The sequence below is a fragment of the Salvelinus namaycush genome, chromosome 21 (assembly GCF_016432855.1).
Source record: "Salvelinus namaycush isolate Seneca chromosome 21, SaNama_1.0, whole genome shotgun sequence".
NCBI lineage: Eukaryota > Metazoa > Chordata > Actinopteri > Salmoniformes > Salmonidae > Salvelinus > Salvelinus namaycush.
In genome coordinates, this window is record NC_052327.1 from 45,056,550 (window position 1) to 45,078,594 (window position 22,045).

General features: G+C 41.0%; 1 protein-coding gene across 1 annotated transcript in view; it reads right to left on the minus strand.

Moving 5' to 3' along the window:
* LOC120066751 (diphosphoinositol polyphosphate phosphohydrolase 3-beta-like) overlaps positions 1-21,275 on the minus strand; it is a 28,288-nt gene extending 7,013 nt beyond the window's left edge. Inside the window, exons 1-4 of the mRNA XM_039018220.1 lie at positions 20,942-21,275; positions 10,668-10,778; positions 4,792-4,836; positions 4,162-4,249 (exon numbers count right to left, since the gene is read on the minus strand). Coding sequence (XP_038874148.1) covers positions 4,162-4,249; positions 4,792-4,836; positions 10,668-10,778; positions 20,942-21,040 — 343 coding nt within the window. The 5' untranslated portion in view covers positions 21,041-21,275. The remainder of the gene's footprint in view (positions 1-4,161; positions 4,250-4,791; positions 4,837-10,667; positions 10,779-20,941) is intronic.
* Between the last annotated feature and the right edge of the window lie 770 nt (positions 21,276-22,045).

Consider the following 22,045-nt stretch of genomic DNA (forward strand, 5'->3'; position numbering starts at 1 on the left):
GATAGTGGTGCTCACCTTGAGTGGGGGGGTCTTGTGATGATTGTGAGGTTGCTTTGGGCCCCCAATTCAACCATTTCCAAAACCAGCTGCTCTCGGAAGGCCAACTGGGAGACGGGTTTGACCTTTTGCTTTGGCCATCTGCTTGTGGAGAATGAAAGCATTTACTGTAGCAATGTCCACAAACTGGTAAATAAAAGTCTTATACCACTTCCTGGTCTTGTGGAAAACCTGGTAGTAGTTTATCAGAGCATCAGATAGGTTGACACCCCCCATGCTGGCATTATAGTCCTTCACAGAAACAGGAATGGAGACATTCTTCCTTTTTCACTCTCCTTGTGACATTGTTGTTATTGAATGCCTTATGCTGTGTGGTGAGCATGGTTGTTTCCTTAGTGTCTTTCCATTTCACAAAAAGCTGCTTGTTTGTCCTGATCCAACGTATGGTCCCCCTCTCCGCTGTCTTTGTCATGTTGTTTACCTTGGTCTTGGAGAAACCGATTCTGTTAGGACGAATGGTGCCACAGGCCCCTATTTTCTTTTTGAAGAGGTCTATGAAAAGTGGATGTAGAACCATCAGACGGGTTGATTGACATCGCAGTGAAGACCTTGAACGGCGGGGGCGCTTGCTGGGGAGGGGTGGCTCTCAAACGTCATCAATATCCTCTGCGGTGAATAAAATAAAGGGATATATTGTTGTATGACACAGAATTACAGTTGACTAAATTTACTAAATGACATTACTGTAAAGTAAAAACACCAAGCCTAAACTTTATCTGTACAGTGACTCACATAGAAGGTGTGAAGTACACACACAATGCAAACAGTAACACTTTGGAAAGAAAGGCAGAGGTGAGAACCACAAATAAACAATGAACATGAGAGTTTAGTGGCCTCTCCAAAGTTACAAGGATGAAACTTAGAACAGCATACAGTGAACTAATATGAAACATAGACAATAACTACTTTGGAATTATATAACATATAAATTACTTGTTACATAGGCCTATGTAAACGAAATCCAAAGCATAAAAAGCAGACAACTTACATATAGTACATGTTCTATATAAAGTCATGAAATCAATTTACTTACAGATCTAAAAGTGGATCCAATCTTCTAGAAAGCAATATTTGTCGGCCGAGTCGAAATCCTCATTGATGCACGTTCCTTATACTTTGCTTGAAAAAATGTATGAATAAACAAATACCCTACCATCTACTCTAACAAAATATAATAACACATTTAAATAAATACCACCCCTACTCCACTATTTAAATCTACTTAGTCATACCTCAGGCCAACAACCTGAAAGGATGTGACACCACCACTTAACACACCCTGTAACTGTTCTTATGTCAAGTCTCGCACACCCAAATACCTCTCTGCAGCTGCCACCACAACCTCATTTTTCTGTGACTTACGTTCCATCCCTGCAGTACAGTTGATAACCATTGCTATAAATGCTAAAAATCAAATCTTACTGAAACATATATTCCTTGTTGGTCGATCCCTCTGTACGGGTACAGATCTACTACACAAACCACTCCTCTCAGGATCCCTCCCCCTTGAACCATCTTCCTCTACTTTCTTCACTGTCTCAGCATATGACAACTTCTGCACTACTCTAACCCTGGAAACCTCAACCTGCCTCTCTCGCACAGGACATTTCTGATCCCCAGCTCTGTGGGCACCCCTACAATTAACACATTCCACTACTTTCCCCAATGCTACACATTCCTTTGTCTCATGCCCTTCTGCACACTTCTCACACCTAGGAACCTCCCTCCTACACACTGCTACCACATGCCCATAAGCTTGACACCTGTAACAACATAATGTATTCGGCACAAAAGCTTGTACACAAAGACTCAACGTAAAAATAAAAAAAAACAGACAATGACTCTTCTGTTTCACCACTCACGCTACCCTGTCTGTGTCGCACCAAACGACAAGCATCACAAACACTGGGAATCTTCCCCTTCAGTTGGTCAACTTTTACTGCTACCCCAGAAATCAATTCTTTCAATGGCACCCTTTTCTTGAGAGCAAAACAATTCACGTCTTGCCCCCATTCATTTAACGCAGAACGCCTTCTCCCTCTGAGCAGCAGAAACACAAACAATTATCACAAGACCACTTCTGGTTAACCTCACTGATTCCACAGCACCCAACTCTGTTTTCACCCATCCTGAAACCACAAATGGATCAGCCAAAAGGCAAGGGTCCACTTGTTCCAAAAACTTCACTCCTACTGTCACAGACTCATCTTTATCCCGACTCTCGGTGCAAGCATAAGGCTCGGAGAACTAAACTACACCTACCACCCCTGATACTTCAACCTCATTCACTTCCATTTCTCCTCCTGTCTTCAGCTCACTCTGCTTACACTTTCGAGCATTCTTCTCTAACAAACCATCTCAGCTTTTTTCCACCATTTTTAACCGACTCAATCGCCACCTCTTCCTCTCTTAGACCTCCTCTGCCTCTCTTTTTCCCTCCATTCCTCTTCCGTATTCCAAGTATATGTCTCCTTATGATAATACTGCACTTCTCCTGACATACATCTTGTTCTTGCCTTCTCAAGGGACGCCATTTAACCGGCTGTCACAATCTCCATACAATCAGCACGAACACCACGGGATCTTGAAATGAGGTCATCTGCTCGGCCTGCCCTTATACATTCATATGCCCCTATATGGTAGTAAATCCCACCAAAGATTTTAAGGCACAGATAAATAGCCAAGATACTCAGATTTCCGCAGACACCCTGCTTTTGCAGATAGGGCTACCGTTCTCATACCAGACTGAATTGAATAAAAACATCTAATAGGGTTCCTAAATATGGGGACTTTACATTTAAGAGGTTCATTTGAACTCCTTTCAATGCTGAGAATTACAATTTAAACTTTTGATTGATTGGAACATCAGTCAATAGTACAGTCAGTAGATACAAAATCATTGATTATTTGGCACTGATAATTGTTTTTAATATATTAAAAGATAACCAAGACACATACATCATTTGGTATGTACAGTAGCCATTTTAGGAACATGGCTCATCTGCTCCACTTTGATGTTCCACAGATCCACCCAGGAGAGAACAGTGATGTACATGTGACCTATGCAAAAAGCTCGTAAAATAAATTTATCAAATTCATGGTTCAGCAGCTTGAAATGCAAAGAATAGTGATGACACTGTGAAATTCTTGCTCCCAAGAATTCCGGTCCATGATGGACTATCGGCCTTGCGAGGGTCAACTGTCCTTGAGGCATTGAGACACTGATCTTTGACCAACAGATATCCTGACCTGTATATTGACTTAGAACAACAGTCAGATTCTCCGTCTGAAGGCACTGTACAGTCGTAATATGAAAGTGTTACATTTCTTTCCCCTATTAATAACATTGGACAAATTACATAAATGCATAATAATTTTACTTATCTAAAGAATAAATGTTTTGATACAACATGAGTACTATGCATGAACCCCCCAAAGAGCCACTTCAACTTACAAACTCCAACAGTATTCGTGCTTTTGTCTTTTCATGATACAAATTCTCTTCAAAGGGATTCTTACATGAACCTGACTTTGATACACTCTCTGTGAATGGAATTAGCAAATATCATCTGATGATTTGCGTTAAGTACCCAGGAGTCAAACCAACAGTCCTCAAACCTCATTTCACGGCCCTGACTGCTTAGGAGATCAAAACCTTTTTGTTTAATGAGGCACAAATGTGTTTGTGAGTTCCAATGTTTTGATGTCAACATCACAGACTGGGAGAGTGAAAGGGGCCCGGGGTGTGAGAGAGACGTAGTTGCGTAGGTGTAGTAAGAAAAGGTTGTTTGTCTAAATTTCTCAGAAGTTCCCAGTTTCCCACCAATTGTGTCAGAGAGGAAATGCTTAGACAAAATACGTGCATAAAGGTCTAAAGAGATGTGGGAAAATTGTGTTCCCTAACCAGATGTCTTCATGTACAGTAGAAGTTCCCTAACCAGATGTCTTCATGTACAGTAGAAGTTCCCTAACCAGATGTCTTCATGTACAGTAGAAGTTCCCTAACCAGATGTCTTCATGTACAGTAGAAGTTCCCTAACCAGATGTCTTCATGTACAGTAGAAGTTCCCTAACCAGATGTCTTCATGTACAGTAGAAGCCTACCGATGTTGACAGAATCCTCCCAGTCCTCCAAGGTCTCTGTCACAGTCAGGACATAGACGTATGTTCTGTGTTTCCTGTCCTGGTTGTGCTACAGGAACAGACAAACAGACAGACTGATTCATATCATAATAAACCCATTGTACAGTGTTTCTGTATTGCATGCAGGGCTTAAACATGTTGTGGTGTGGTGTGTGGTATTTTCAGCTGGGACCCCATTTTTTGGGGTCCCAGCTGAAACCGACCCCACCCCAGCCCAAATCTAATGATACAACCTTGAAATCAGTAAATGTTTATTTACATCAACAAATAACCTTGCATTCATTCCATTTGTCTTTCTTATCAAAAGTAACCAATAAATACATATACTCAATAAAATACATTTACTAAATCTGTACTCTTAATTTTTTGTTCCCTGAATATCATTTTTTATGTGGCAACCCCACTGCAGTTCCCACGTGGGGTCGCGACCATGACTTTGAATATCACTGGTCTAAGGTATGAGGAAGTAGGGCTTAATAATAATGTTGTAATGAGAGAAATGTTTTGATATAATGTGTTGCATGATATGTAATATACAGTGCTATGCTACAGTGTGCTATGACATGATGATTGACAGTTTGCGAGGCTTACCTCAAAAACCCCCAGTAGCCTGCCAAGTTTTCCCTTTACACCAGCCTGGACAGTGACACAGACAGATTAGAACAAAGGACAGTCAGCTACTGTATAAACACCAGTATAAAACCAATACATTCCCACATCCTACATTACAAGACAGAATCACTTTTAAAAGTTGTTACAAGCCAATATCATGTAGAGTTCTACTCTTCTGTTAAATCAACATCAGCAAGACAATTATTTTCAGAAAACAGAATCAAATTCTACTAAATGTAAATGTAGCAGATGGAAATCTGTGAAACTGATTCCTCAGCCTGAAGTGTCCCCACATGTGCTGCTGAATAGTAAGACGCTTCAGGAGGGAAGTCACTTGTGTTTGCGAGGCAGAGGTCCTGGGTTCGAACCTTGGTATGAGCTGAATCAGGGGGAAGTGGTACTCACTAAGCAAGGGGCGTGACATGTTTTACATAAACAAATAGCCTACATTTATTTAATTGATGATAGGATAACTAACACATCACAGATTATAACAACTAAAAATGAATCCATGTATTGTGGTTTTCACAAGCAAGGAATGTGCTCTTAAAGAACGTGCTTGTTTGGTAAGGCAGATATGTTTTACCTCAAACAATGCAACAGGTTTGACAGTACCCTACCCTCACCCCCTGCAAAAGCCAGATGTGAACATCGACTGACTGTGGGATATTTTCATGCCGAGACAGAATTCCAGCAGACTAGCCAAAGGGGAATACCATGTATCTGCTCCCATAAAACTTAGTCTCAGCATTGCCCATGATGAGGACTGCATGTACAGTGCATTCGGGATAGTGTTCAGACCCCTTCACTTTTTCCACATTTTGTTATGTTACAGCCTTATTGTAAAATTAATTCAATAATTTTTTCTCCTCATCAATCTACACACAATAGCCCATAATGACAAAGCAAAAACAGGTTTTTAGAAATGTTTGCAAATGTATTAAAAAAAAAAAAAAACTGAAATATTACATTTACATAAGTATTCAGACCCTTTATGCAGTACTTTGTTGAAGGACCTTTGGCAGCGATTACAGCCTCGAGTCTTCTTGGGTGTGACGCTAAACGCTTGGCAGACCTGTATTTGGGGAATTTCTCCCATTCTTCTCCGCAGATCCTCTCAAGCTCTGTCAGGTTGGATGGGGAGCGTCGCTGCACAGCTATTTTCAGGTCTCTCCATAGATGTTCGAAAGGGTTCAAGCCCGGCTCTGGCTGCGTTGTCTTGGCTGTGCTTAGGGTCATTGTCCTGTTGGAAGGTGAACCTTCGCCCCAGTCTGAGGTCCTGAGCGCGCTCTGTACTTTGCTTCATTTATCTTTCCCTTGCTCCTGACTAGTCTCCCAGTCCCTGCCACTGAAAAACATCCCCACAGCATGATACTGCCACCACATTGGGATGGTGCCAGGTTTCCTCCAGACGTGACGCTTGGCATTCAGGCCAAAGAGTTCAATCTTGGTTTCATCAGACCAGAGAATCTTATTTCTCATGGTCTGAGAGTCCTTTCAGGTGCCTTTTGGAAAACTCCAAGTGGGCTGTCATGTGCCTTTTACTGAGGAGTGGCTTCCGTCTGGCCACTCTACCATAAATGCCTGATTGGCGGAGTGCTGCAGAGAAGGTTGTCCTTCTGGAAGGTTCTCCCATCTCCACAGAGGAACTCTGGAGCTCTGTCAGAGTGACCATCGGGTTCTTGGTCACCTCCCTGACCAAGGCCCTTCTCCCCCGATTGCTGAGTTTGGCCGTGCGGCCAGCTCTAGGAAGAGTCTTGGTGGTTCCTAACTTCTTCCATTTAAGAATGATGGAGGCCACTGTGTTCTTGGGTCCTTCAATGCTGCAGATATTTTTTGGTACCCTTCCCCAGATCCTTGCCTCAACACAATCCTGTCTCGGAGCTCTACGGACTATTCCTTCGACCTCATGGCTTGGTTTTTGCTCTGACATGCACGGTCAACTGTGGGACCATATGTAGACAGGTGTGTGCATTTCCAAATCATGTACAATCAATTGAATTTACCACAGATGGACTGCAATCAAGTTGTACAAACACCTCAAAGATGATCAATGGAAACAGGATGCACCTGAGCTCAATTTCGAGTCTCAAAGCAAAGGGTCCGAATACTTTAGTAAATACGTTTTTTTTATATATATATAAATTTGCAAACATTTCTGAAAACCTGTTTTCTCTTTGTCATTATGGGGTATTGTGTGTAGATTGATGAGGAAAATGTTTTATTTTATCAATTTTAGAATAAGGCTTAAAGTAACAAAATGTGGAAAAAGTCAAAGGTCTGAATACTTTCCGAATGCACTGTATACCCACTGATTGGGGTTTGGCCCATCTCAAGACAAGATCCCCAGGAGGACCTATGCCATCCTAGCATGCCTCATCGACTGAAGCGCTCAGCAGCTTAGTCAGCAATATAAAAACAAGGCCAAGAACTCCTGCTAATGATCATAGCTATTAATGTTAGCCTGGTTCCAGATCAGTTTGTGCTGTCTTACCAAATACATTTCTGTCATTGTCATTTGTCACGCCAAACAATGACACGCCAGGGATGGAATTGGCAAGACAACACAAATAGATTGGTGACCATGCTAATATATAAGCCTAATGTTGCTTGTCAAACCATTTGTGGTAAAAAGCAGACAACATGAAATGGCTGATGGGAAGCAGTGGAGCCATTTCACAACTCATCATACTGTCCTTGTGGATATCATACTGTCCACTAGGACAGTGGTTCCCAAACTCTTTCACTCGGGGCCTCCCTTCCGTTATTGGTAAACAAAATCAATGGGCAAAGGAAACGAGCTAAAAAACATTAGCTGACATGGGTTAGATGATCTAGACATTTCTGACAAGTTAAAAATAATTATCTGAGGTCTGCAATGACTGACATGACAAGAGCAAAACTGATGATGCACTACCCAATTTGTGCATTCACCTATTACAACTTCCAAGAGTAGGTTGAAAGCCTGAGTGAGTTCCCCCTCCCCTCCCGCATGCCCCACAGTTTGAGAACCACTGCACTAGGATATAAAGGTTTGTGATATATGCATGAGAAAAAATATTAAAAGATTCTTGTGACCCGGCCGCTGACTGTTTTGGGAGAGCCTGTTAACACCTTGCAACATTCCAGGACTGGAGCCCATTGCTCTGTTCACATGATCCTGGGAGAGAGACATAATTCTGGTTTAAGTTCCTGCATCTCTCCCAGGTCTGCATGGCTAGGGCCAGGTTACCAGGACCACATGGTCATATGACAAACACAAGCCCCTACTAACTTCAGCTCTATGATGGGATAATCCCAATATGTTATTTTGGGGGGGGGGGGGGGGGGGGGGGGGGGGGCTCAACAGGGTGAAAAGTCTTATATTTGAACTTATCGTATATATTTAACCACCACGTGGATATACATCATAAAACTGATTTATGTGATAAAATCGAAATAATCTGACACTCATGCACATATTAAACCTCAATTAAACGTCCATTACGTGGTTCTTTGGAATGGATGTGTTGAACTTGACAGAAGGGTATTACAGTGGGAGGACCATTTGAGTTATTAGCTCCCAACAGCCTGTGTTGGGGAGCGACTCATTTAACCCTATTCAGGGACATGTCTATCTCAGGAGGAGGAAGATGTGGGTAACTGGACACTGCCTCTAAATGTCACCGCTCAATTCCTCACAGCTGTCAACACGACTCCCTGTGGCAGAACACGGCAGAACATCCACTCCAGTCCAAACTAACAGTGAACAAGTAGTCACTTCTTTCATTAAACCAGGGATCATCAACTAGATTCAGCCACGGGAAAAAAAATTCTTGAGTGGATGGTCGGGGAGTCAGAACATAATAAACAAATATTTGTAGACTGCAAATTGATTGCAAGCCCAAACAGATATAATTTTTGACGAAAAACAATCATTTCAAACCTTGCTTACATTTGTATACAATCATGTGTCCCGATTATGCATGAAAATACTTGGGAACAGTTGCAAAACTTTTTTAGTCTTTTATGTCCAACCCCCCCAATTTTTTTTTTTATATATACACACAGTACCAGTCAAAAGTTTGGACACACTTACTCATTCAAGGGTTTTTCTTTATTTTTACTATTTTCTACATTGTAAAATAATAGTGAAGACATCAAAACCATGAAATAACACATGTGGAATCATGTAGTAACCAAAAAATGTGCCAAACAAATCAAAATATATTTTATATTTGAGATTCTTCAAAGTAGCCACCCTTTGCCTTGATGACAGCTTTGCACACTCTTGGCATTCTCTCAACCAGCTTCACGAGGAATGCTTTTCCAACAGTCTTGAAAGAGTTCCCACATATGCTGAGCACTTGTTGGCTGCTTTTCCATCACTCTGCAGTCCAACTCATCTCAAACCACTCAATTGGGTTGAGGTCGGGTGATTGTGGAGGCCAGGTCATCTGATGCAGCACTCCATCACTCTCCTTTTTAGTCAAATAGCCCTTACACAGCCTGGAGGTGTGTTTAGTCATTGTCATGTCAAAAAACAAATGATAGTACCACTAAGCCCAAACCAGATGGGATGGCATATTGCTGCAGAATGCTGGTTAAGTGTGCCTTGAATTCTAAATAAATCACTGACAGTGTCAACAGCAAAGCACCCCCACACCATCACACCTCCTCATCTACGCTTCACGGTGGGAACTACACATGCAGAGATCATCCGTTCACCTACTCCGCGTCTCACAAAGACACAGTGGTTGGACATTTTTATTTTTTATTTGGACTCATCAGACCAAAGGACAGATTTCCACCGGTCTAATGTCCATTGCTCGTGTTTCTTGGCCCAAGAAAGTCTCTTCTTATTATTGGTGTAGTAGTGGTTTCTTTGCAGCAATTCGAGGCCTGATTCACACAGTCTCCTCTGAACAGTTGATGTTGACATGTGTCTGTTACTTGAACTCTATGAAGCACTTATTTGGGCTGCAATCTGAGGCTGGTAACTCTAATGAAATTATCCTCTGCAGCAGAGGTAACTCTGGGTCTTCCTTTCCTGTGGCGGTCCTCATGAGAGCCAGTTTCATCATAGCACTTGATGGTTTTTGCGACTGCACTTAAGGAAACCGTCAAAGTTCTTGAAATGTTCTGGATTGACTGACCTTCACGTCTTAAAGTAATGATGGACTGTCATTTCGCTTTGCTTATTTGAGCTGTTCTTGCCCTAATATGGACTTGGTCTTTCACCAAACAGTGCTATCTTCTGTATACCACCCCTACCTTGTCACAACACAACTGATTGGCTCAAATGCATCAAGGAAGAAAGAAATTCCACAAATTAACTTTTAACAAGGCACACCTGTTAATTGAAATGTATTACAGGTGACTACCTCATGAAGCTGGTTGAGAGAATGCCAAGAGTGTGCAAAGCTGTAATTAATGCAAACGGTGGCTACTTTGAAGAATCTCAAATATATTTTGATTTGTTTAATGTTTTTTTGGTTACTACATGATTCCATATGTGTTATTTCATAGTTTTGATGTCTTCACTACTATTCTTGTAAAAATAAAGAAAAACCCTTGAATGAGTAGGCGTGTGCAAACTTTTGACTGGTATTTAACAATATTTAATTTTAAAAAATGCTGAGAAAACCTGGAGGGGTAAATAAAAACAGCCGCCAGTTGTGGAACCCTGCACTAAACCATTAGCGAAAACTGGATGTCTGTGCAGTGTACATCATGCTCAATCTAGAACATTTTCTAACTATATCTCCACTTCAAGTCTATCAGTGCTACTAATTTATCAAGGAAACTATCTATCTAACTTGGTGCATTACAGATAGATGATTAGGATAATAACATTTCTATGGGGGGGTTCTCACCTCTTCGTACACCTCTCTGACTGCAGCTCCACACGGCTCCTCCTCAGGCTCCATCCCTCCTCCTGGGACAATCCACTGGTCCGGGTGCCGACTGCTGCTCACCAGCAACACCTGGAATGGGTAAAAATAAACCAATGATACTCAAATAGTGGTTTGTGGGAAGAATCCGGCCCGCAAGCCTCTAGTTTCTTGTCCAGGCAGATACTTAACTACACAACCTCTCAGTCCAACAAAAGATGCATGAATTGAGGCATACATTTGATGTGGAGGAGTTTAAACATATTCAGAGGGATATTCAATTGAGGAGGACAGTGAAATTTGGATAGAAAATGCTTCTTTATTATCATATATTAACCAACACATTGATCAGCAGTACAGCCTTCATCTGGGTATCTGCCAATTGACATAAAGTATATTGTATGTCTGACACCAGCAGCCGCACCTGCCAGGGTGAGGTGGGTCTGTGACAGGAAAAGCTGCCATTGGAAGAACCCCCAGCTCAGCTCTGTGCCAATCACATGGTCGTCCAGGTCAGGTTTATAAACATGGGGCAATTCCACGGTAACGGAATTATTACTCAGATTTTTCACTTTAAAATGTATGCCAAACAAAAACCATTGATATCAAAGTTTAACAAATCAACTCTATTCACTAGGTCTACTTTGAATACATTTACTGGAGTATGTGCAGATGCAAAGTTTGGTAAGAGATTTATGTAAAATCTCCCTCCGTTTTTATGCGACCACATTTTCAAAAACTCTTAAATATCTGCTCCGAATTAGGATAAAAAAATGTCAGCAGAAATAATAGGGTGTCAGCTATGATATGACAACTTGAGTTTGAAAAATATATATTTTAGTTATTGAACAACAGTAAATTAAGTGGATTTACACCCCATAACAGAATTACGGTAACAGAATTACATCATGGGTCCCTGATATGTACTACACAGAAATGACGAATTATGGATATGAATGTCCTTCTCTTCAGATGTATCGTGAATAGGTACACAAAGGTAGAAATAAGAAATATTATCCTTTGCATATGGGTATTATTCTACACAATGGCTATTATTCTAATGAGCTCGGCCCCCAAACTAGACAAAATCTGAACCAATCATAGATGTCTATGTTTCACAAGTTTGGACATTACAGTACAGCACAGTAGAGTACATCACAGTAGAGTTCAGGACAGTAGAGTACAATATAGTAACTATTTACTGTACAATACTCTACTCTTCTTTACTTTTCTGTACTGTAATGTACTCTACTGTGCTTCACTGTACTGTCCAAATTTGTGAAACATATACGTCTGTGATTGGTTCAGATTTGGTCCGGTCACCAATCATGGTCGTCTAAATCAAGGCCAGTACGGACCAAAACTCAATGTCTGTGGACGTTGAAATCAAGGCCGGTCCAGACCGACCCAAAAAATGTCCTCTGTGGACATTAAAATCAAGGCCAGGGTGGACTGACCAAATTTCAACTACTTTTCAAATGTCCATGGATGTCTGGTGTCGGTCGGTGCTCAGTGGGTGCGTATGCTGTTTACAGTAAATGGGAAAAGATGGGGCTCATGGGTAGGTGTTAGTAAGATATAGGTAACATTAACGAGAGAGAGAGAGACGACAGAAAGAGAAAGAAAACAGTTATGAGCTGAACATAACAGTATGCCAGTGGATGGGAGGACATTAGCAGGTGACCCAGCTGTGGTTTGTGACCACTATAATTTCCCATTGTAGCCTATTCAATTGCAGTAATTCCGATTCATTTTAGATATTTTTTATTTTTGTACTTGATTTTTTACTAGAACACATTCTCAAATACAGCAACAAACTGGGGAATAGTTACAGGGGCGAGGAGGGGGGATGAATGAGCCAATTGGAAGCTGGGGATGATTAGGTGGCCATGATGGGGTAAGGGACAGATTGGAAATTTACTTCAACATTATTGTGTTTTGATGTATTTCTAATACTTTGAGACTTTTTTCTGGTAGATATTTTCCAAGATCTCTTTTCCATCTGTTTGACCAAAAATCAAATCCATTACATATGCCTAATTTTTAAGATGGAAAATTGTTAAAAATGCATCTATGCCCTTCATTTCCCAAAAATAAAGACTCGAAGCTTTAATTTGACACCGAATTTGATATGCTCCTATGAATTTCACGTTGGGTGCTCATGTGTCCTTTTACATGGAAATGGCCCATGGCGTTTAACCAGATGGCTGAGAGTCAGATAGCAGCAGGGTACTGTATTTTGCAAAGGGAGGGTATATTACTGGACACTTTTAGTTTACCAGTAAACTACCAGAATGTTGGCATCTTTCAAGGATTTTATGTTATCTATCACATTTAGTGGCACTTTTGGGTACTTCAGATTGTCACATGTAAAATATATGAAATAATAAAATAAGATGATTTTAAAATAAAAACTGAATGACAAAGCTGTAAAACATTATCCTAAATATAAACAATACATTTTGAGAATACCATTGGTGTTGAATATGAGGGTTTCAGCATGGCGTCAAACTGGTGGCAGTTGTGAAAAAAGTCAATAGTTGGAAGAGTTGCAGAGTTAATTGAAAATAATGCCATTGTTGATTAGATGCTTTTTTCATTCATTAAGCTATTTTCTCTTGAACCATGTGGTCTATCCACTAGAAAGTCATAGACAATGAATTCTATATATTATTTTTTTTCTTCAGTTATTCAAGTATAAATTACCAAAGTTAGGGTATATTGACATAGATTTTCAGTTAATTACCAAAATAACTTAGGTACCTGGGCTCTGAGGTACCAGTGGCAGAAGCATCCTCAGAGGACCCTGTTCAACAGGTATCTATTTTGACAGAGAGGTGACAGTAAAACCATAGACATAATCAGGGAAGTGTTCTGTGCATGTTTGTCCTTTTCAGCGATCCCCAAGGTTAGTTAGTAAAGTATCAACTTGTCTTGTGTTGCTATACTTCCAAGTCTCGTTCAGCTCTCTGAACAAACATGAGAAAGCCAGAATTCGAGATTTAGTCTACAACAAAATAGGAGTTGACAGTTATCAACAAAAAAAGGGGCTGCCTTTACAATCAATGTCTGCATTGTGACAAAGATTTATAATCTTAAATGAACAATCCACTCATCAGTTCACTGTTGATAGTCCCAAAATATTTGGTATGTCAGTTTTTCAAGATATAGGACTTTCAAAAAGCAAATTGTAACTTGCCACATCATCATGATGCTGTGTCTTGCATTATATGATGCATTTTGCATCATCATGATGATGTGGAAAATTACAATTTGCTTTGACATGCAAAACATTTGAAAGAAATACCAAAATATAGTTTTTGAGTGGATTATTCCTTTAAGGGAAACATACCAACAAGTCTATGTTTAAAAACTGACCAGAGACAAGCAAAGGGAGAGAGACAGGGTACCGCTCTGGTGCCTCAGTCCCATGACCTTCAACCCCATCTGGCATCACACTGACTCACATAAGAGGGCCACGTGTGGATGCCTCCCAGATCCCACCAGGTCGTTCCAGCTCAAAAAGCACAAGAAAGAGGATTTTGACACCCACCATCTCAGATTGTTCTGAAATTGTTTCTGTAGTATGTAACAGATACGATTAGCATTCCTTAAACATTATTTTGTTGAAATATAATTTGATCTCTGAGAAATTTAGTTCATTGATTGCACCCAAATTGACCATTTTAATTGATAGGATTCAAATCATATTAAATAAATATAGTACTCAACATCTGATTTCTTCCTACCAATGCTATTATTATTCTGAAGAGGTTTTGCTAATGATAATGCCTGACCTCTAAGATAATGTTGCTTGGGAGATTCTGAAGAGGACTTGCTAATGATAATGCCTGACCTCTAAGATAATGTTGCTGAAAGTCACCCCAGAGTTGCACAAAATTGAGAATGAGTCATTTGGAAAATTACACCATTATGGTATGAAATGCTGTAGATTGGCTATTGATAACTTTACACAGTTTAACATGACCTCGTCATTTCTATCCCTAGATAACCATAGAATAACCCTCAATTCGAATTACAAGGAGCTATCAGGTGACCAAAATAGACCCAGTGAACCTTGGACAGATGGAATTGTGAATTAGCAAACTATAAAATTACAACCTAAAGGATCATAAGGAGTTGCTGTTTATAGGCCGGGATTATTGAAATAAATACTTATCGTGCAACAGGATGTGTGACACTACCTTTCAGAATTGGCCACAGAAACAGAGGTTTCACCCACACTAACTCTGTATAAACCCAAAGCCTAAGGTGTTTGCTGGAACATTGGCGGCAGCGCGCGCGCGCACACACACACACACACACACACACACACACACACACACACACACACACACACACACACACACACACACACACACACACACACACACACACACAGCAAAAGTACTGGATCAGCAGTTGCCTTTCTGCATGAAAACCACAACAGCTTAACAGAGCAGCTGAATGACCAGTCCTGATCCAATCCACACCGGTGTGAAGGCCTTGTTGTCATAAGGTTTCAGTGGTTTCGTTTCACAGTTGTTTCACTTGAACTGAAACAATGGTGAGTGCAGCATTCAGCCTGGCTTAACCAAGCTGCCTACTTATGGTAAAAGAGCTCAATTAAGCACGGTGATTTCATTTGCTTTTCCTCCTGATAGTCAAATGGTATGCATCTTTGATTACAACAAAACTGTCTCTGTCTTTTAAAGAAGTGTAAAATCCATTCTGTGGGGGAGGCTACACATCTAATGCCCCCATCTCTGAATGAAAATGGCTCCTCAGATGCATGTTCTCAGAGAATAGAGATCTATGCCACTAAGGAGGAATTTCCTGTATTCACACATCTTCATTGTATTAATGTGAGTAATACATGTATACACCCTGTCACCCTGCCAACTTACAGACACGTTGCAGCTAAGGTCTCCTATAGTTGAAGTGATACTTTGGGATTTTGACAATGAGGCACTTTATCTACTTCCCCAGATGAACTAGTGGATACCATTTTTATGTCTCTGTGTCCAGTATGAAGGAAGTTAGAGGTAGTTTCAAGAGCCAATACAAGTGTTAGCACAATGACTGGAAGTCTATGGGTATCTGCTCCTTACAAGTAAGGAGAGGAACAGAGAGAGTGAGTGAGTGGGTGGGTTGGTTGTGTGTGTGTGTGTGTGTGTATCAGAGAGAGAGAGCGAGAGAGAGGAGGTGGGTAAGGGAATCTGACAGGGGACAGCTAGTGCCTCTGCCGCAGCGTTTCTATAAATTGCAGCTGACAGGTTACTGGGTATTTAGCACAGTGTAACACTCATCCCTTGGCCCCCCTGGCTCTCCCAATCAAATGCAGGCCTGACAGACAGGGTCTTGTCCCCAGGCAGAGTAGTCATGATCCAAGATGCTCCCTTTCTTACCACTTCAGTCCCATGTTAAGTCCTAAACAGTGTGTGTGTGTGTGGTCTGCGTACATACAGTACAGTACAGGCTGCCTTTGTTCATTGTGGTGCCTCAGCATAGAGATCACATTAACATGTGTGGTGTCACTCACATGGTACCGACCCTGCACAATATAACCAAAACAGCTGAAGCCTAGAGGGACCCGTATTAAATAGCCAACACCACCCTGACTGACTGCAAATACATGATTTAATAATGGGCCAGTATTTATAGACAGAGGTAGGCTATCATATCATATTTTGGAGGCAAGTGATTATAGCTTGTTACCAATGCAATGAAACAGGACAAATCGCATAACAGCTTCAGAATGCAATTACAGTAGGTAGGCTTATTTGTTCCTCAATGGTCTAAAAAGGTGGTAAAATATATGCCCAAATAACATAGCCTAAGTCTGACACTGTTTCCAAATGGGCACAGTTGTTTTTGTTTATTAAAACCATGCCTTGAGTAAGCATAGCTTACACATGTCAATGAAACTTATGTTGACAAAGAAATGTATAAGTCTAGATGGCATCAAAGCATGCATTACTCTCTCTCTTTCCCTCTCTGTATCAATGGAAATAACGTGACTCTGATACATGTGGTAAAGAGGCCAATGGAACGCAGACCATGGGGGACAGAAGGAAGACGCCGGATTGGCGCACATTCAACAAATCTGATTTAACAAAGTGGATATTTGTCGAATCTGTCATGATTGTAACAGGCCCACAATGTGGTTACTAAAGTCCGATTTGGATATATTTGGCTGTTTTCACTGCATAACATTTAGAAGTTGTCCCTTTTCAGATTTAGAAGAAGCGACTGCTAAATGCTAACTCCTGTTCGGATAAGCTGGTAGCATAGCTAGCATACAGGGATCGGTGGTGGTAGTCAAAGTTGTTTTTAACTGTAATGCAGTTGATTGGCGATGATGATATTAACATGTATTTGGGTTGGCATCCATACAAGCATTATACTCAGTTTTTTACCTCAACATAGTGTGAAGTACACATATATACAATAGCATAAATGTAGGCACATTTTGCTGGGGGGCAATGAGGAGATTCAGAATGTTTTCCCCACGCAAAGCCACGGGAAGTAGGGGTGCAGCACCCCAGACAAATTGGAATAAATAAATATTTTTTTTTAAATGTAATAGTAGAAAAATAAATATTCAAAAAACTACTCCTGTATTAGCGGCCCATACAGCGTCTGAAGCTCAGGGAGAAATGTTTTTCTTTTGAAGGTTTAATAAAACCTTCATTCAGCCAAGAAATCAGTTTTTACAGGGTCCTGACCAATTGTGCTATTTTGTGTGTTTTCTTGCGCTGACCTTAACTTTTTTTGTACATCATGTTTCCTTCTGGACATCAGAACAGCAATCATTAACCTGAATTTGGATGTGATTTCTACTTCAATGAGCTGGCAGCAAAGGACATACTTGCTCATCCCAGACCAGGCCCAAATTCCCAACTCTCGAGGATATACCTGACAAGACTACGTCGGAGAGTGGATAAACCGCCTCTACCTTCAAACGTGTAATCCAGCGTTTCCCAAACTCAGTCCTGGGGACCCCAAGTGGTACACGTTTTGGTTTTTGCCCTAGCACCTAACAGCTAATTCAAATAATCAAAGCATGATCATGAATTAATTATTTGAATAAGCTGTGTAGTGCTAGGACAAAAACCAAAACGTGCAACGCTTGGGGTCCCCAGAAAGGAGTTTAGGAAACACTGGATTAAACTGGACGAGCTCCGTTCGAGACTAACCTATCAAAGTGATCTGAAGAACTGCAATATCCTATGTTTCTCAGAGTTACGGCTAAACAAGGACTTTGAAAATATAAATCTAGCTGGTTTTTCTATCCGTCAGCAGGACAAAACGGCAGTGGTGGGTACACTCAAGGGGGATGGTGTGTTTCTCTTTGTTAACAACAGCTGGTGCGCAATCTCTAATATTAAGGAAGAGAGTTTATCTGGAGGTGAAACAACTCTGGTTCACCTTTACTCCACACATAGATGCATACAAAGCTCTCCCTCGCCTTCCATTAGTCAAATCTGACCATAACTCTATACCCCTGATTCCTGCTTACAAGCAAAAACTCAAACAGGAAGTGCCAGTGACACGCTCAATACGGAAGTGGTCCGATGAAAGGGATGCTAAGCTACAGGACTGTTTTGCTAGCACAGACTGGAATATGTTCTGGGATTTATCCAATGGCATTGAGGAGTTTACATCAGTCACTGGCTTCATTAATAAGTGCATCGACGACGTCATTCCGACATTGACCATACGTACTTGTCCCAACCAGAAGCCATACAGGCAACATCCGCACTGAGCTAAAGGCTAGAGCTGCTGCTTTCAAGGAGCGGGACACTAATCCGGACCCTTATTATAAATCCTCCTACGCCCTCCGACAAACCATCAAACAGGCAAAGCGTCAATACACGACTGAGATTGAATACTACTACACTGGCTCTGAAGCTTGTTGGATGTGGCAGGACTTGCAAACTATCACAGATTACAAAGGGAAACCCAGCTGTGAGCTGCCCAATGACGTGAGCCTACCAGATGAGCTACCATGCCTTCAGAAAGTATTCACACCCCTTTTTGTTGTGTTACAGCCTGAATTTAAAATTGATTAAATTGAGATTTTTTGTCACTTGTCTACACACAATACTCAATAATGTCAAAGTGGAATTATGTTTTTCGAAATGTTTTACAAATTAATGAAAAATGAAAAGCTGAAATGTCTTGAGTCAATAAGTATTCAACCCTTTTGTTATGGCAAGCCTAAATAAGTTCAGGAGTAAAAATGTGCTTAACAAGTCACATAATAAGTTGCATGGACTCGCTGTGTGTAATAATAGTGTTTAACATGAGTTTTGAATGACTACCTCATCTATATACCCTACACGTACAATTCTCTGTATGGTCCCTCAGTTAAGCAGTGCATTTCAAACACAGATTCAAACACAAAGATCAAGGAGGTTTTCCAATGCCTCATAAAGAAGGGCACCTATTGGTAGATGGGTAAAATAAAAAAGTAGACATTGAATACTCCCAGGGGTGTGAATACTTATGTAAATTAGATATTTCTGTATTTCATTTTCAATAAATTTGCAAGAATTTCTAAAAACATGTTTTCACCTTGCGGTAATGTGGTATTGTGTGTAGATGGGTGTAGATTTTTTTTAAATCAATTTTGAATTCAGGCTGTAACACAAAATGTGGAATAAATCATGAAAGCTTTCTGAAGGCACTGTAAATGCCTTGCTTCGAGGCAAGCAACACTGAACAATGCATCAGAGCACCAGCTGTTCCTGATGACTGTGATCACTCAGGTACAAACAGGTTTGTAAATGGATTTCCAGGATGCTTACTCAGAGCATGTGCTGACCTGACATTTTCAACCTCTCCCTGACCTAGTCTGTAATACCTACGACGATGAGACAGCCTATAGGTAGGTGGTCAGAGACCTGGTAGTGTGGTGCCAGGACAACCTCTCCCTCAACGTCAGCAAGACAGAGGAGCTGATCGTGGACTACTGGAAACGCAGGGCTGAGCACGTCCCCATTCATATCGATGGAGCAGGTCGAGAGCTTCAAGTCCCTCAGTGTCCACATCACTAAGGACCTATCGTGGTCCAAACACTCCAACAATCGTGAAAAGAGGGCACGAAAATACCTCTTCCCCCTCAGGAGGCTGAAAAAATTTGGCGTGGGCCCACAGATCCTCAAAAAGGTATACAGCTGCACCATTGAGAGCATCTTGACCGGCTGCATCACCACTTGGTAAGGAAACTGCTAAGCATCTGCCCGTAAGGTGCTACAGAGCGTAGTGCGTACAACCTAGTACATCACTGGGGCCGAGCTCCCTGCCATCCAGGACCTCTATACCAGGCGATGTCAAAAGGCCATACAAAGTGTCAAAGATTCCAGTCACCCAAGTCATAGCCTGTTGTCTCTGCTATCATACGGCAAACGGTACCAGAGCGCCAAGTTTGGGAACAAAAGGCTCCTGTACAGCTTCTACCCCCAAGCCATAAGTCTGTTTAACAGTTAATCAAATGGCTACCCAGACTATTTGCATTGAACCACTTTTTTTTGTTGCACTGACTCTATGCACACTCACGGTACTCTACCCACACACACACACACACTCCATATATACTGCGGCTACTCTGTTTATTATCTATCCTGATTGCCTAGTCACTTTTACCCCTATTATCTCAACACTAAACTACCCCGTACTGCACATTGACTCGGTACCGGTACTCCTTGCATATAGCCTCGTTATTATTTTATTGTGTTACTATTTCCTGCATTTTTGTTGGGAAACGGCTCGTAAGTAAGCATTTCACCGTAGTCTACACCTGTTGTATTCGACGCATGTGACAAATAATATTTGATTTGACTTAGGAATTTGTCACATAGGTAGACAAAATCCATTTAGATGTTAAGTTTTCTACTGAAGATTTTCTGGGGATTTCAATACAAGATCTGGTTGATTATAAAGAGACTGTTTAAGGAACTTGTCATTTGAACTTGGTTAAATAGGCCGTGTTCTTGTGATGAGTCAGTAATGTGAATATCTATCCCATATCTAACCAATCATCTCGAGTCTTAGCCTGGGACTCCCTAAAGCTACGCCACTTAGATACAACTGACTTTTCGTAGCAGGTTTGGAGAGCATTTTCACAAACCGTAATTTAATGTTCCTATCCTGCTACGTTAATTATCCTAACCTGCCACGTAGGTTCTAAAGTGATACGAAAAGTCGTAGCTGTCTCGAAGTGACGTGATTTTAGTGAGTCCCATCCATACCTCTTCCTCTTTTTCATTCTTGAAGCATAAACATGCCGCTCGTCTCTTGAAACCTTCACCATCATAAGTCCTCGTCTGGTTGGGCTTAAACTTCATCATATATTCCCAATATTCTGCAATCTTCGTGCTCCAAGGAAATACGAAAGGTGGTGTGAATGGGGATCTAACGAGATCAAGTCAAGTGCCTTTACTAGGCCAAGAGAGCAACAAGAAACCACGCACACAATATCTCCAAAGAAATCTTCAGGCAATCCAATTTAAACGTTATTCATCTATTCGCATACAAGCATCGCATATCCCGGAGTGTTGTCTACCTAACATGCTGTCTGGCTGGTTTCCGTTGTCAACACACATATTCCCTACGCCAAACCACTGTGGTCCGCGACCACCGCAACCTGCTGACCTCCGTACTGCGCCGTGTCCACCTATCAGCGCCATGCTACGATTAGATGTGGTTAATTCCATCTAACAATGTGATGACTCATATTTGTCCCTTTAAAATGTCAAACAAAAACCAAAGGTTGCAATGCCGTTATTGTGCATAGAGGTTTTTGGTTTGTTTATCTTTGCAATCTTTGGTTTTTGTCTTGAATACATTTTAAAATGACACATCTCAGCATCACTGTTACCATGGAATTGTAAATTTCAATAACTAGGCATATCTCAAGCTAAAATGAAACGCACTCAGTTGTCAGTCTACTTTTCAAGTTAACGGAACTACGGTTAATTGTAAGTCTACTTTAAAATCTGGCATAACTGGTTCTTCTTGGGCAAGTCAATTTCCCCATTTCGAGGTCCATAAAAAAAACATTGCACTCTTGCCCTCGAAGCGCCGAGACTGAATGCAGTGTTCACCACCAATACATTTTACATTGTAGCCAGCACAGTCAAATCTGCAACACTAACAAAAACTAGTATCAACCTTAACGTTACATTGCTGTCCTCTAGTGGTAAATCGAATAACGAGCCACCTTCCCTGTTATACAATAATTCTAAGTGTCCCTGTTGTTTTGGATGAGGGAATATGTACAGAAAAATATAAAATATTTTGAAGGCGTGAGAAAATGTTATTTGTTATCACCATGAGGTGGCTGACTTTGACAA